The sequence below is a fragment of the Triticum urartu genome, chromosome 4A (genome assembly GCF_056163025.1).
Source record: "Triticum urartu cultivar PI428250 chromosome 4A, HENAU_Tu73, whole genome shotgun sequence".
In the NCBI taxonomy this organism is placed as follows: Eukaryota; Viridiplantae; Streptophyta; class Magnoliopsida; order Poales; family Poaceae; genus Triticum; species Triticum urartu.
Genome location: NC_141876.1, coordinates 612,329,580 through 612,346,287, shown reverse-complemented (window position 1 = coordinate 612,346,287; position 16,708 = coordinate 612,329,580). Strand labels below are relative to the sequence as shown.

Sequence of the window (16,708 nt, the reverse complement as noted above, 5' to 3'; positions counted from 1 at the left end):
TTCTGGAAGAAGAGTTGTATATGATGCAACCTGAAGGTTTTGTCGATCCAAAGGGAACTAACAAAGTGTGCAAGCTCCAGCGATCCATTTATGGACTGGTGCAAGCCTCTCGGAGTTGGAATAAACGCTTTGATAGTGTGATCAAAGCATTTGGTTTTATACAGACTTTTGGAGAAGCCTGTATTTACAAGAAAGTGAGTGGGAGCTCTGTAGCATTTCTGATATTATATGTGGATGACATATTACTAATTGGAAATGATATAGAATTTCTGGATAGCATAAAGGGATACTTGAATAAGAGTTTTTCAATGAAAGACCTCGGTGAAGCTGCTTACATATTAGGCATTAAGATCTATAGAGATAGATCAAGACGCTTAATTGGACTTTCACAAAGCACATACCTTGACAAAGTTTTGAAGAAGTTCAAAATGGATCAAGCAAAGAAAGGGTTCTTGCCTGTGTTACAAGGTGTGAAATTGAGTAAGACTCAATGCCCGACCACTGCAGAAGATAGAGAGAAAATGAAAGATGTTCCCTATGCTTCAGCCATAGGCTCTATCATGTATGCAATGCTATGTACCAGACCTGATGTGTGCCTTGCCATAAGTCTAGCAGGGAGGTACCAAAGTGATCCAGGAGTGGATCACTGGACAGCGGTCAAGAACATCCTGAAATACCTGAAAAGGACTAAGGATATGTTTCTCATATATGGAGGTGACAAAGAGCTCATCATAAAAGGTTACGTTGATGCAAGCTTTGACACTGATCCGGACAATTCTAAATCGCAAACCGGATACGTGTTTACATTAAACGGTGGAGCTGTCAGTTGGTGCAGTTCTAAACAAACCGTCGTAGCGGGATCTACATGTGAAGCGGAGTACATAGCTGCTTCGGAAGCAGCAAATGAAGGAGTCTGGATGAAGGAGTTCATATCCGATCTAGGTGTCATACCTAGTGCATCGGGTCCAATGAAAATCTTTTGTGACAATACTGGTGCAATTGCCTTGGCAAAGGAATCTAGATTTCACAAGAGAACCAAGCACATCAAGAGACGCTTCAATTCCATCCGGGATCTAGTCCAGGTGGGAGACATAGAGATTTGCAAGATACATACAGATCTGAATGTTGCAGACCCGTTGACTAAGCCTCTTCCACGAGCAAAACATGATCAGCACCAAAGCTCCATGGGTGTTAGAATCATTACTGTGTAATCTAGATTATTGACTCTAGTGCAAGTGGGAGACTGAAGGAAATATGCCCTAGAGGTAATAATAAAGTTATTATTTATTTCCTTATATCATGATAAATGTTTATTATTCATGCTAGAATTGTATTAATCGGAAACATAATACATGTGTGAATACATAGACAAACAGAGTGTCACTAGTATGCCTCTACTTGACTAGCTCGTTAATCAAAGATGGTTATGTTTCCTAACCATGAACAAAGAGTTGTTATTTGATTAACGGGATCACATCATTAGGTGAATGATCTGATTGACATGACCCATTCCATTAGCTTAGCACCCGATCGTTTAGTATGTTGCTATTGCTTTCTTCATGACTTATACATGTTCCTATGACTATGAGATTATGCAACTCCCGTTTGCCGGAGGAACACTTTGTGTGCTACCAAACGTCACAATGTAAATGGGTGATTATAAAGGTGCTCTACAGGTGTCTCCAAAGGTACATGTTGGGTTGGCATATTTCGAGATTAGGATTTGTCACTCCGATTGTCGAAGAGGTATCTCTGGGCCCTCTCGGTAATGCACATCACATAAGCCTTGCAAGCATTGCAGCTAATGAGTTAGTTGCGAGATGTTGTATTACGGAACGAGTAAAGAGACTTGCCGGTAAAGAGATTGAACTAGGTATTGAGATACCGACGATCGAATCTCGGGCAAGTAACATACCGATGACAAAGGGAACAACGTGTGTTGTTATGCGGTCTGACCGATAAAGATCTTCGTAGAATATGTAGGAGCCAATATGAGCATCCAGGTTCCGCTATTGGTTATTGACCGGAGATGTGTCTCGGTCATGTCTACATTGTTCTCGAACCCGTAAGGTCCGCACGCTTAAGGTTTCGATGACAGTTATATTATGAGTTTATGAGTTTTGATGTACCGAAGTTAGTTCGGAGTCCCGGATGTGATCACGGACATGACGAGGAGTCTCGAAATGGTCGAGACATAAAGATTGATATATTTGACGACTATATTCGGACACCGGAAGTGTTCCGGGTGATTTCGGAGAAAACCGGAGAGCCGGAGGGTTACCGGACCCCCCCCCCCCCCCGGGAGAAGTAATGGGCCATATGGGCCTTAGTGGAGAGAGAGGGGGGCTTCCAGAGGTGGGCCGCGCGCCTCCTCCCCCCTGGTCCGAATTGGACTAGGAGAGGGGGGGCGGCGCCCCCCTTTCCCTCTCCCTCCCCACTTCTTTCCCCCTCCTAGTAGGAGTCCTACTCCTACTAGGAGGAGGACTCCTCCTGGCGCGCCTATAGGGGCCGGCCGGCCTCCTCCCCTTGCTCCTTTATATACGGGGGCAAGGGGGCACCCCTAGACACACAAGTTCATCTTCATGATCGTTCCTTAGCCGTGTGCGGTGCCCCCCTCCACCATATTCCACCTCGGTCATATTGTAGCGGTGCTTAGGCGAAGCCCTGCGATGGTAGAACATCAAGATCGTCACCACGCCATCGTGCTGACGGAACTCCTCCCCGACGCTTTGCTGGATCGGAGCCCGGGGATCGTCATCGAGCTGAACGTGTGCTAGAACTCGGAGGTGTCGTAGTTTCGGTGCTTGATCGGTCGGGCCGTGGAGACGTACGACTACATCAACCAAACGCTTCCGTTGTCGATCTACAAGGGTACGTAGATCACACTCTCCCCTCTCGTTGCTATGCATCACCATGATCTTGTGTGTGCGTAGGAAATTTTTTGAAATTACTACGTTCCCCAACACTGTCACCTAGCGGTGCATCAAGGACATAATTCTTCTGTGCAGCAATGAGGATAAACCTCAGATCACGGATCCAATCCGCATCATTGCTACTAACATCTTTCAACTTATTTTTCTCTAGGAACATATCAAAATAAACACAGGGAAGCAACAACGCGAGCTATTGATCTACAACATGATATGCAAAATACTATCAGGACTAAGTTCATGATAAATTAAAGTTCAATTAATCATATTACTTAAGAACTCCCACTTAGATAGACATCCCTCTAATCCTCTAAGTGATCACGTGATCCAAATCAACTAAACCATGTCCGATCATCACGTGAGATGGAGTAGTTTCAATGGTGAACATCACTATGTTGATCATATCTACTATATGATTCACGCTCGACCTTTCGGTCTCCGTGTTCCGAGGCCATATCTGTTATATGCTAGGATCGTCAAGTTTAACCTGAGTATTCCGCGTGTGCAACTGTTTTGCACCCGTTGTATTTGAATGTAGAGCCTATCACACCCGATCATCACGTGGTGTCTCAGCATGAAGAACTTTCGCAATGGTGCATACTCAGGGAGAGCACTTATACTTTGATAATTTAGTGAGGGATCATCTTATAATGCTACCGTCAATCAAAGCAAGATAAGATGCATAAAAGATAAACATCACATGCAATCAATATAAGTGATACGATATGGCCATCATCATCTTGTACTTGTGATCTCCATCTCCGAAGTACCGTCATGATCACCATCGTCACCGGCGTGACACCTTGATCTCCATCGTAGCATCGTTGTCGTCTCGCCAATCTTATGCTTCCACGACTATCGCTACCGCTTAGTGATAAAGTAAAGCATTACAGCGTGATTGCATTGCATACAATAAAGCGACAACCATATGGCTCCTGCCAGTTGCCGATAACTCGGTTACAAAACATGATCATCCCATACAATAAAATTTAGCATCATGTCTTGACCATATCACATCACAACATGCCCTGCAAAAACAAGTTAGACGTCCTCTACTTTGTTGTTGCAAGTTTTACGTGGCTGCTACGGGCTTTAGCAAGAACCGTTCTTACCTACGCATCAAAACGACAACGATAGTTTGTCAAGTTGGTGCTGTTTTAACCTTCGCAAGGACCAGGCGTAGCCACACTTGGTTCAACTAAAGTTGGAGAAACTGACATCCGCCAGCCACCTGTGTGCAAAGCACGTCGGTAGAACCAGTCTCGCGTAAGCGTACGCATAATGTCGGTCCGGGCCGCTTCATCCAACAATACCGCCGAACCAAAGTATGACATGCTGGTAAGCAGTATGACTTATATCACCCACAACTCACTTGTGTTCTACTCGTGCACAACATCAACGCATAAAACCTAGGCTCGGATGCCACTGTTGGGGAACGTAGTAATTTCAAAAAAATTCCTACGCACACGCAAGATCATGGTCATGCATAGCAACGAGAGGGGAGAGTGTTGTCTACGTACCCTCATAGACCGGAAGCGGAAGTGTTAGCACAACGCGGTTGATATAGTCGTACGTCTTCACGGCCCGACCGATCAAGCACCGAAACTATGACACCTCCGAGTTCTAGCACACGTTCAGCTCGATGATGATCCCCGGACTCCGATCCAGCAGAATGTCGGGGAAGAGTTCCGTCAGCACGACGGCGTGGTGACGATCTTGATGTTCTACCGTTGCAGGGCTTCGCCTAAGCACCGCTACAATATTATCGAGGATTATGGTGGAGGAGGGCACCGCACACGGCTAATAGATCTCAAGGATCAATTGTTGTCTCTTTGGGGTGCCCCCTGCACCCATATATAAAGGAGCAAGGGAGGAGGAGGCCGGCCCTAGGAGGGGGCGCGCCAAGTGTGGAGGTCTACTAGGACTCCCTAGTCCTAGTAGGATTCCACCTCCCATATGGCATAGGAAAAGAGGAAGGGAAAAGGAGAAGGAAGGGGGCGCCCCCCTTCCCTAGTCCAATTCGGACCAGACCAAGGGGAGGGGTGCGGCCACCCTTGAGGCCCTTTTCCTTCTTTCCTATATGGCCTAATAAGGCCCAATACGTATTCCCGTAACTTTCTGGTACTCCGAAAAATATCCGAATCACTCGAAACCTTTCCGATGTCCGAATATAGTCATCCAATATATCGATCTTTACGTCTCGACCATTTCGAGACTCCTCGTCATGTCCCCGATCTCATCCGGGACTCAGAACTCCTTCGGTACATCAAAACTCATAAACTCATAATATAACTGTCATCGAAACCTTAAGCGTGCGGACCCTACAGGTTCGAGAAAAATATAGACATGACCAAGACACGTCTCCGATCAATAACCAATAGCGGAACCTGGATGCTCATATAGGCTCCCACATATTCTACGAAGATCTTTATCGGTCAGATCGCATAACAACATACGTTGTTCCCTTTATCATCGGTATGTTACTTGCCCGAGATTCGATCATCGGTATCTCAATACCTAGTTCAATCTCGTTACCGGAAAGTCTCTTTACTCGTTCCGTAATACATCATCCCGCAACTAACTTATTAGTTGCAATGCTTGCAAGGCTTGAGTGATGTGCATTACCGAGAGGGCCCAGAGATACCTCTCTGACAATCGGAGTGGCAAATCCTAATCTCGAAATACGCCAACCCAACAAGTACCTTCGAAGACACCTGTAGAGCACCTTTATAATCACCCAGTTACGTTGTGACGTTTGGTGGCACACAAAGTGTTCCTCCGGTAAACAGGAGTCGTATAATCTCATAGTCATAGGAACATGTATAAGTCATGAAGAAAGCAATAGCAACAAACTAAACGATCAAGTGCTATGCTAACGGAATGGGTCAAGTCAATCACATCATTCTCCTAATGATGTGATCCCGTTAATCAAATTACAACTCGTGTCTATGGTTAGGAACATAACCATCTTTGATCAACGAACTAGTCAAGTAGAGGCATACTAGTGACACTCTGTTTGTCTATGTATTCACACATGTATTATGTTTCCGGTTAATACAATTCTAGCATGAATAATAATCATTTATTATGATATAAGGAAATAAATAATAACTTTATTATTGCCTCTAGGGCATATTTCCTTCAACTTCAAGTGTGTTGATAGGGGTTGTCGGTCAGTTGCATGCCCATCAATAAAGTTGCAATTGCAAGTGTTGAAAGTCAACTACAACTACATTATGTGCGGTCAATTATGGTGCAAATGGATATCAATATTATTTTGGAAGGGAAAAGATAAGTTGCCCACTTGTTGTTGCATTAGGAGTCATGCGGTCGGATTGCAACAGTTGTAGTTGCATGTCTACTGGTGGGCATGCAACTGCTGACAACCCCCTACTAACCCAGTTGCAGTCGCGTTGTACATCGTTGTATATCCTTTGGTTGCACCCAACTAAATTAATTGTCTTCTTCTTTATTTCTTTGTTACGTTAAAAAAACTTTCCTTTCTAAATATAAAATGATTTTTTAAATAATAAAAGAAAAAGTGTAGCAAGATGACACAAAGGCAAGGAACGGAACATGAGCGAAAAGCTAGCCACAAAATCGGAGCTCCGTTAGACTTTGTAGCAATGCATGTATTAGGTGGCTAAATAAAAAAGAAAAAAAACAACAACACAACGATGGACGAGGACAACACAACCGAATTAAAGCCCATGTGGTCTCCATCAAAACAAAAGCCCATGTCGTGCATAACAAACAACGAACAACGGAGTCATATTTTTATACGATGACGACGTGCGACTTAAGACAGACCCTAGATAAAAGCCCCAGCCGTTGTCGGTCTAATCCAATCAATCGAACAAGAAATCTTCTTCGCCGGAGAGAAACAAAGAAAAAAAGTCATGGCAATGTCGATGGCGACCCGGATGCTGGCGCGTCGCGCCGCCCCCGGCCTCCTACGCTCTACCGCCGCTGCTGCCACAGGCCCCAGCCCCAGCCCCGCCCTCGCGCTGCCAGCGCTGCTGCAGGCGCAAGGAGGAGGACGTATGTTGGAGACGTATCAGCAACGCACGTACATTCTACTAGTTTATAATAAGGATGCAGACGTTTTAGCGTTGCATGGATCAAAAATAGTTCTTGCACCCCAAGCCGATGGCTAGGTCTAGCCCGTTTGCCCGGGTTTTTATGGACAATGGTTCGACATGTTGATTACATGCACGCGTCAAATGGGTCGATTGTAAGACGTTAATGGGAATGAGGTCGTGTGTCAAATAATTTGTTAGTTAAAAAAAGGAAGTGAAAATCCTCAATCCCGAGCCGTCGTCTAATAGAAAGATTTCTTTCTTTATTTTCTTTAAAGGAAGTAATAATATAATAGGAAAACCCATTCCCTTATATATAATGTATAATAAGATAAAAGTCAGGCCCCAACCGTGGTCTGTCTAATCCAATCGATCGAAAAAGAATTATTCTTCTCGAGAGATAAAAAAAGTGATAACGATGTCGACAGTGACCCGGATGCTGGTGCGCCACGACGCACCCGGCCTCCTCCGCCGCCGACACAGGCCCCAGCCCCACCCTCGCGCTGCCGGCATTGCTGCAGGTACAAGGAGGACGCTGCTGGTACGCTTTTGTTACATGCTTCGAGATATAAAATTTATACTAAACATTTTCAGTTATTCATAACTCTAAAGAAAAACCATGAAATTGTTTCATTTATACAACTTATATCAAATAGGTTTATATCTTATTTGTTATTTTATTCAATAACACAAACTATATATTAGTGCTAAAGTATTTTTTTAATTTCACAATGACTAAATCTTGTACTAAAATAGTTTACTAAACTAAAAATCTTATAAACATAGGCAGGCATCAAGATATTAATTTCACATTCATTTAGGGATATTTTGTACCGGTTAAGTGTTTCATAAATGTGTTTTCATATATGTTATTTATGTCTTTTTAATAAATATGTATAATAATATGGTTCTATATATTTAAATAATAAATGTAACTAATAGGAAACCCTAGAGCGTGAGAGAAGAAAAGCGGATTGTTTATTTTTCTTTTCTTGGAAGGAAAGAAATTAGTCCGTCAATCTTCTTTCTCTTATAAATCCCACAATCCAATCGAATAATAGTCTCCGGCCCGTCTTCTCGAGACACAGCGATGGCAACGGCGACTCGGATGCTGGCTCGCCGCGCCGCCCCCGGCCTCCTCCGCTCCGCCACCAGCCCCGGCCTCCTACGCTCCGCCGCCGCCGCCACAGGCCCCAACCCCGCCCTCGCGCTGCCGGCGCTGCTGCAGACGCAAGGAGGAGGACGGCGCTGGTACCGCGCAGCAGGAGGGGACCCGTCGCCCTCGTTCTACGAGCCGCCGCCGACCCCGGCCAACCTCGGCCTCAGCATCGTCCCGGAGAAGAAGGCGTTTGTGGTGGAGCGCTTCGGCAAGTACCTCAAGACCCTGTCGTCGGGGATCCACCTCCTCATGCCGGGCGTCGACCAAATCGCCTACGTCCACTCGCTCAAGGAGGAGGCCATCCCCATCCCGGACAACTCGGCAATCACCAAGGACAACGTCTCGATACAGATCGGAGGAGTGCTATACGTCAAGGTTCTTCTCTTTTCGATTCTTCTCTTCTCTAATTCGAATTTAGCTTACAATCTAGTAGTGTCTGTTTCTCGAATTGAACTGAATCTCTAATCCATCTATGATGCAGATCGTCGACCCCTACATGGCCTCGTACGGCGTGGAGAACCCCATCTATGCTGTCATCCAACTTGCGCAGACAACCATGAGGAGTGAACTTGGCAAGATTACCCTCGACAAGACCTTCGAGGAGAGGGACACGCTCAACACCAACATTGTGGTATGTACTAGTATAACTTCATCTTCATCTTCCATCTATCTTAGCAAAGAATCTTGGGTCTGTTAGTGCATACTCGTGGGATGATGGCAATATTATTCTCTTCACATTTACATCTTACATGCTTCACGTTTTCTTTTGTTTCCCCAACTACAGAAGTCAATCAATGAGGCAGCCGAAACTTGGGGTTTGAAGTGTCTTCGCTACGAAATCAGTATGTTTTTTTTTCTATCTTTCTTCAACTGGCTGGCTGGCTGGATGAGCGTTCATGGAGAGAATCATATCACTAATATGTTCACTTTCACAATCTGTCTATCTATCTAGGGGACATCACTCCTCCAGATGGAGTCAAGAAGGCCATGGAGATGCAGGCCGCAGCAGAGCGCAAGAAACGTGCTCAGATCCTCGAGTCTGAAGGTAGCTTTTACTATGCTCTTCTTTAGTTTAACAAACTTCAGTTTTTATCTGACGATAAAGTTGCACAATGAATCCTGCTTGCTACCTGACTAATGTTAGATCAGCAGCCCATATACTAGTGCTAGATGCAAGTTGCAAATTAAATCCTGCTTCCTGACCGATGCTGCCAACTATACAGTGTTAGATTTCATCGTATGGCAAACTGCTCTTCAGTTTAACAACATTCTGTTTTTTAAGTTGCACACTGAATCCTGCTTGCTACCTTACTGATATTGACAAGTGCTCTGGTTCAGCCCATATATACTAGTGCTAGATGTAAGTTGCAAACTAATTAATCCTGGTAACTTACTGATGTTGCCAGTAGATACTGTTGGAATCCTGCTACCATACTGATGTTGCCAAGTAGACAGTGTTCGATTTCATCAGACCAAACTTGTATGGCAAACTGCTCTTCAGTTTAACAACATTCTATTTTTATGCGATGATAAGTTGCACAGAATCCTGCTTGCTACCTTATGTTGACAAGTGCTCTTGTTCAGCCCATGTGCTAGATATAAGTTGTAAGTTAAATCCTGCTACCTGACTGATGATGTTGCCCATATAGTGTTAGATTTCATCAGACCAAACTCGTATGGCAAACTCCGTTCGAGCTATTACACCATGTTTGGTACAACAGACTACAGATTTAACTCCAGGTTTTGTTTTGTTCTCTTCTGCCAGGTGCTATGATGGAAAACGCAAACAAAGCAAAGGGTATGTGACATATGTTTTGCTCGGTATTATCATCCTGCTCTGCACTGCAGAGTACTACACTTCTTGTATGCTGCTACATGCATGATTTGAGGAAAACCTGTTCCCTCTTAGTTTCCAGAAGCATACGCATTGCATTATACTTTTCTTATCCATGTGAACATACTACACTTGCTGTATGCTGCTACGTGCATGATTTGAGGAAATCATGTTCCTCTGCCTTCTTCTATCTAACCTTAGTTTCTGAAAGCATGCATATAACATTATACTTTTCTTATTGTGAAACACGCTATCCTTCCATTAAAATGTCAAATATTTGGGAGTTTTTTATTCCTAGGTTATTGCAAGCCCTGTTAAACCTCGGGAGTGTTCTCCCCTCTACCATATCTACAAATAGAATAGTCCATTTATACAGAATGGTAATGATAATGCCGCCTCATGGACTTGTTCTTAATCTCGTTCTGCTTGCATGTATTTTTCCTCGTTACTTGAAGAAATGAAGAGTCATTCTCGTTTCTACTGTTATTACTTGCTTGAAAATACTCGGCTTATGCTTGTTGTTTTTCGATGCACACATCAGGTGAAGCTGAAGCAATTCTTGCCCGGTCACAGGCCACTGCTGAAGGGATCAGGATGGTCTCAGAGTCGTTTAAAACTGAAGGCAGCACAGAGGTATCACATATTCTTTTTTCTTGATCCTTCAGTTAGGTTTTTTCTTTTGCCTAACAAAACATACATGTCTGCTTGTAATTTGAACTGTAGGCTGCCAGCTTGAGGATTGCTGAACAGTACATCAGAGCATTCAGTGAACTGGCTAGAACTGTGAGTTGTTGAATCTTAATAATTATATACACGACTCTTGGCGATTGCTCGTTGATATGAGTTTTCATTGTACTGATGCATGTGTGTTTTGCCAAACTGTAGACGAACACGATGCTTCTTCCCAGCGACGCAGGCAATCCGGGGACAATGATTGCTCAGGCCCTCCAGATATACAACCACACGTACAAGCAGAAACTGACTCTGGGAAGCCCCAGCCCCAGCCCCAGCAAGCGGGCAGAAGAGGCTGATTTGTCCCTTGGGATGCCATCCGTGAGCGACCTCGGCACCTTTCAGCACCAGAAGTAAATTATTGAGTTAGGAATCTTCTTTTTTTCCTTTTTCTGTTAGGGGGGATGAATAGCTAGACTGGATAGATAGATTGGTAGGAAGGATCACGAGTTAAGTTTTGCTGTTTCGGTCGGATAAAACACAATACTTGGTTGGTTAGGAGCAGCTTGAGAGCAAGCTTTTTGTCTGTCTATATGAATGGGTGGTGTTCTTACCTGAGATTTTTTAGTTTTATATCAACCGGTTTTGGTGCAACAATGTTTTCAGCTTTTCTTCTCAAGTTTTTGTTGCGTAAGACGTACAGTTTTTTTTTTTTTGAATGAAATCTGACAGATTTTACAAAAGAAGGTGAAATCTGCTGCCTAAGTTGTGCAAGCTCTTTTGTTTGTTGCTTTGAGCCCATGGTGTTCCAGGCTACACTTCTGTGTAACCGGACTAGTACGTACTAGTTAACCCGTAGTCACGCTAATGACCAAGTAAGTGTCCTGGCCGGACTCAGCATGCAACCTAACCATTGGATACCTAGGGCTAATGGCACGACACCACGTAGAGCTAGTTTAAACTAATTTGGTTAAATTTTCCGGAGAATTCCCCGCAAAGCTTTGATGTCCTGTTGGTTCTTCCAGTTTTAGGTTCTGAAGTATGGATGGCTTTGCTAAAGTAGTCTATGCTATGCTAGGCTATTCTTCTAGGTTGCTTCACCGCTGACTACCGTTCATTCTACCTGCGCGCGGACTAAAAACAAAACTGCGTGTAAGAGCTCTATTTCGCAGTTTTCAAACTAAAAACAGACAAATGTTCGCATATGCATACAAGCTCTTTTAAGGCGTTCCCAAATTGATAGGAGTTCACTAGTCATTGATGATTCGGTGGCCAATATTACTGTTTGCTCCTAAGATCTGAGACGCTACCACGAAAATTGTGTAGCCCTAGTATGGACTTTGCACTTTTGCAAACTAAAGGAAGGAAACTATAATGCTATAGAAGCACATGAATTAATAAGGAACGTAAAAACAATGCTAATTATTCAATTTATTATCTCCATTCCAATATATTTTTGGTTTCCTTAGATGAAGTCATGAACAATGATGGACTTATTTGATTTGTAAACAATCTCTGAAGTCCTATGAAAGGGAGGGTGATACGAAAATCCAGATTTGGATAAATTTACAGAAAAGTTCTTGACAAATTGTGGGTCAACTTTTGGATATCACTTTTTGTTTCTTGGCTAGTAAGAAGAACAACCATGTAGTACCCCCCCCCCCCCCCCCCTCTAAACCAATAGCTAAAACCTTGGCGTGATCCAAACTGGAGCCGGTAAATGTAGCTACGGATGCATGTTTGGCCACACATCTCTAAGTTTTTGCATACTCCTATTCTTGATGTTCCAGACACCAAGATCTTTCCGTAGCATTGGGCCATACTCAAAACAGTCGTCCGTTAGGTAGATGCAGTTTGGCTCAAAAGTTGGAAAGTCCTTTGTCGAAAGGCACACGACAGAGTTATGCCCAACGAACAGTGCATGGTCTCCAATGTCCCTTAGCTCCACCAGCTTTTGTTTGTCGATGTCAACCTTAAAGACTAGGATTACGTCCGTGGTGACCTCATGAACAAGCCGATGTGGTAAGACAATGCCTTCGCGAAGCAGTTGCAACGCATCAATCTCTTGGTCATTGGCATCAGCTTCACATAGTCCGCCTTCTTCGTCGCCATCCTCCGTCTCTAGCTCAGGGCCTGTTTGGTTCCAAATAAGTTACCAACTTATAAGTCGAAGAGTGAAAAAAGTGACTTATTTTGCCAAACAGACCCAACTTATAAGTCACCCCAACTTATAAGTTATAAGTTGCTCCACTCCAACTTAAAACTTATAAATCACCCTCTTTTGCGTGGGTCCCATTATCTTTACATAAAAACAAGGTGGAAATGTGTGGTCAGATGACTTAAACAACCAAACATGCGTAACTTATAAGTTACTGGTTTTAAGTCACCCGACTTATAAGTCAGTCAGGTGACTTATTGAAACCAAACAGGCCCTCAGCTTGTAGCTTATTGTGGTTGTCATCTTTGTGGGCGAGGTCCCAAACAACAGTGAGGGACGGCGTGATGTGATGGACAGTAGGCGCGCGACAGCCCCGGCGATGCATGAGCATGAACCGGCGAGACGGCTGTCAGCTCGCCAGTGTATGAAGCCGTGTGTCGGAAGTCGGCGAGCAAAACGATGTTGCCAGCAGTGCACACGTACGTACGCAATCCTCAGGTGCGTGTGCAAGTACGCGTACACACGTATCTTTTTTTGCGCTGCTCGTACATGCATACCCTTGTGTTGAAGTAGCTAGCGTAGGTACGCTGCGTGTGATCGACCGGTGCCCCTGTGCCAAAAAAAAAGGAGAGAACAGGAAAGAACGACCAACCGACGCGGTATGTACTGACGCTGCCACGCACAAGACATGCATGCATGCACTCGTTTAAACAAAAAGTCAGCAAACCCGGTCTTTCCCTGTCATGTCATTAAACCCACTCTTAAAAAGTCATCAAGGCTAAAAATCACCGGGATTAGAGAATACAGGGTACAGACTTCAGGGATTCGGAGGTGGGGTTCATTTTCGACAAGCTCTACAACCTCAAGGTTTAAATCAGATTTCACTCCATGGTGTATGCTGGCTGTGACGTTGTGATCGGCCCGCCGGAGACGGTGGACGTGCATGTATATAACGCAGCCAGCGCCACTCCGAGTCGGGCTGGCCTCAATCTCGAGTTCTCAACTCGGTCGATTTCGTTCCATCATGATGGAAGTAACGTCATTGTTTTTTTACACTTTTATTACTATATAATATAAAAATTAGTCATCTATATTTGATTTGCCTTCAGGTCGGATTTCGTGGCCATCCGATTCTATACGAATCTCAGTGCATGTTGTGTCGGTTTGACTGTCGGCTCCGTGACGATCAGGTGGGTTTCCGGGTTTGTTGACATTAGACTTTGACACAGAAAAAAATGATATTAAGATGGCTTCAAGTGAAGAAGTGTCTACATGAAAGGGTTTCGCATTATGTACATGAACATCTTCAAAGTTTGGGTTATTGCCATCTGATCTCATTTTAAGAGCTGAAATTGTGCTCGAAGTACTAAGATTTTATATCCAAAATACTTTTCGGCCGATTACGCCTGCAAGACGGCCTCCTATGAGAAAATGTTCTATACGGATTAACTTCTCTTCATCAATACGGTTGATTTTGATATAAAAATGATTTTAATCCAAGATCGTATTCAACAGTTAGAGGCATCAGAATGCGACCCTACCACGAGCAAAGAGGTGGGGCGACCCATTAGACACCCATATAGCTGATGTCTGATGGCTAGCGCCACTGATTGCCTGTTTCGCGCGAACAATTCGGCCTTGAATATGACCTTGACTCGAAAATCGTTGAACATGAAAGTTCTTTGTCTCGTCGAGATGGTTAAATTTGCTTTTGGGCTCATCTTAATCAGAGGTTGTTTGTGGTCTGTGAGACCCAAAAACCAAACGGATGTCTTGGACTTAACTAACCCCGATTTCAAATAATTTTAGAAAGATTTGAAGGGGATTTGAAGTTCTTTTCTTGTACGGGATGTCCAGGTCCCTCATAAATAGATGAGTGATGACGGCCGATTGAACAACACACAATTGCTCAAATCTATCTACCACCTTTTACCTTTACTTTTACCTTCTCCCTTGTATCTTTCTTCTCGATCTTCGTTTCTTCTTCATGAAGGAGGGCAGTGATCCACGATGCCCTAGGGGCAACTAGGTCGACCTAGGGCATCCCATTGCCGCCACGCGCCCTGAAAGGGTTCCTCCCGGACGTGTGGGGTTTCGGGTCTACAAAAGCACCCCGCCGGATTGCTTGCATATATACCGCGCTTCTGGCCGGGTCTCCTTCGACGTGAACTGCAGTGTATCACCCCCAATATGGAGGGTGACGTGTTCGTGTGCGGACACATTTTTTGAGGAATCCACTGGGGACGAAGCTTTGAAGGGTCTCCAGCCTGTTCTTACTACGAAGGGATCGTCATCTAGGGTTTGCAATCTACAAAGGTAATATGAAAACTCCCCTAGAATAGATGCAAATAATTCATATGGTGTTTCTACATCATTCAATGGGTATACTCTATCGGCCAGCCCAAGTTATTTTAATAATGCATCTAATTATGTGCAAATGCCGATTCAAAGTAATTTACATGCTTCAATTTCTTATGATACCGGTAACATACATCATATGTACTCTAACTCTCATGCATCGGCAACCCGAGAAATCGTTATGCTGATGAACATAATGAGTTTGATCAATCAAGTTGAAACACCTCGTGTAGATTCATCCAAAAAAAGAAACACCTTGTGTGGAAACTTCTAATAGCATGTGACAAAGTGTTTCTCACGCACTCCTCAAGTGCCACAGCGCCGTAGCCCAATTATATTTATGTGGGCCCATAAATAGTCCCCGGCAGATAAAATGCCATGGTTTAGTTGTGCCGGCAGTTTGTGTGACATGAGAACTGATCATCATTGATGGCAGTGTAGGTGCCCTGGTTGCGCGACTTCTATCGGCAGATGCACTGCCGTTATGAACTTATGCTGTCAGTAACACAATCCCTCGAAGATTATTTGCCCTTAATCACGTGTTTCTCCCGGCAATTAATTGCCTCTGTTTAGGTGTTGTGATGTAGTGGGAGGCAAACTCAGAGGCTGACCGATGGAGCTTAGAGGGGAGGGGAACTGTGCCTAGCTGCCTATGTGTGTGAGGAAAAACAGCACGCCGTTGCAATCTAATGTGCATATAAAGGTTGCGTCAATGAATTCACATAGGAGGGTGATTTGTCTAAGAACTAGATTTTTGATATATATATATATATTTTTGGAAATTTGGGTTTTACATAACCACGAGTTAGTACAATCCAGAAATGTTGAAGGTTGTTTCACCTGAATTTATCCTTAAAGAACAAACAATTCTATATTGTCTCGTATAACGCAGCAAACTAACTAACTAACAAGAAGCCTTGCAAAGACAGGATACACATTGTTAGTTTATAAGGCAAAGCAGCTTCTTCACGAACAAGTAGATTGCAAGAAGCTGCTCTGCCTTGTAAAAACTGGATACACATTGCCGATTTTGGTTACCCTGTAATTAGAGAAAGATGCTTCACAAAAACCCCAAAACGACCCTTGTCATCTGGTATGGAATGATACCAACAATCTCCCATCTCCACCTCAGCTGATGCTCTGTTTGTTTAACCACGAGCCATCCCCGGGATTCGAGGTGAGGTTGTTATTTAACCCAGACGACAAAAAAAATAGACACAACACAATGTTTTTTGTTTTTACACTGCCAATCCGAGCCTAGCCGACGATGACGACACAGAATCAAAAAATGGCGAGTGGGTGCATCACAGCCTTAAATTATCTCTTTGCATGCCTTCCACTGGGTTGTACTCTCCACCGTCCACATCATCAGTTTTATATTATGATAAAGATTTTCTTTTGTGTTATGTTTTTCCTTCACTAAGAAAATTGAAAACCTTGTTAATGCATTATGTTTCTACAAAGTATCGCGTGGTTGTGGAAACGGGTTTGGTCTTTGGCCCTTCCACCCATGTCTAT

At 43.9% G+C, this 16,708-nt stretch overlaps 1 protein-coding gene across 1 annotated transcript; it reads left to right on the top strand.

Moving 5' to 3' along the window:
* Positions 1-8,091: 8,091 nt before the first annotated feature.
* Positions 8,092-11,309, top strand: LOC125554437 (uncharacterized). Its single transcript, XM_048717994.2, has 8 exons — positions 8,092-8,543; positions 8,650-8,799; positions 8,953-9,010; positions 9,121-9,213; positions 9,934-9,966; positions 10,544-10,635; positions 10,726-10,785; positions 10,888-11,309. The coding sequence occupies exons 1-8, from the start codon at positions 8,100-8,102 to the stop codon at positions 11,089-11,091; spliced, it is 1,134 nt and encodes a 377-aa protein (XP_048573951.1). The 5' UTR covers positions 8,092-8,099; the 3' UTR covers positions 11,092-11,309.
* The last annotated feature ends 5,399 nt before the right edge of the window (positions 11,310-16,708 follow it).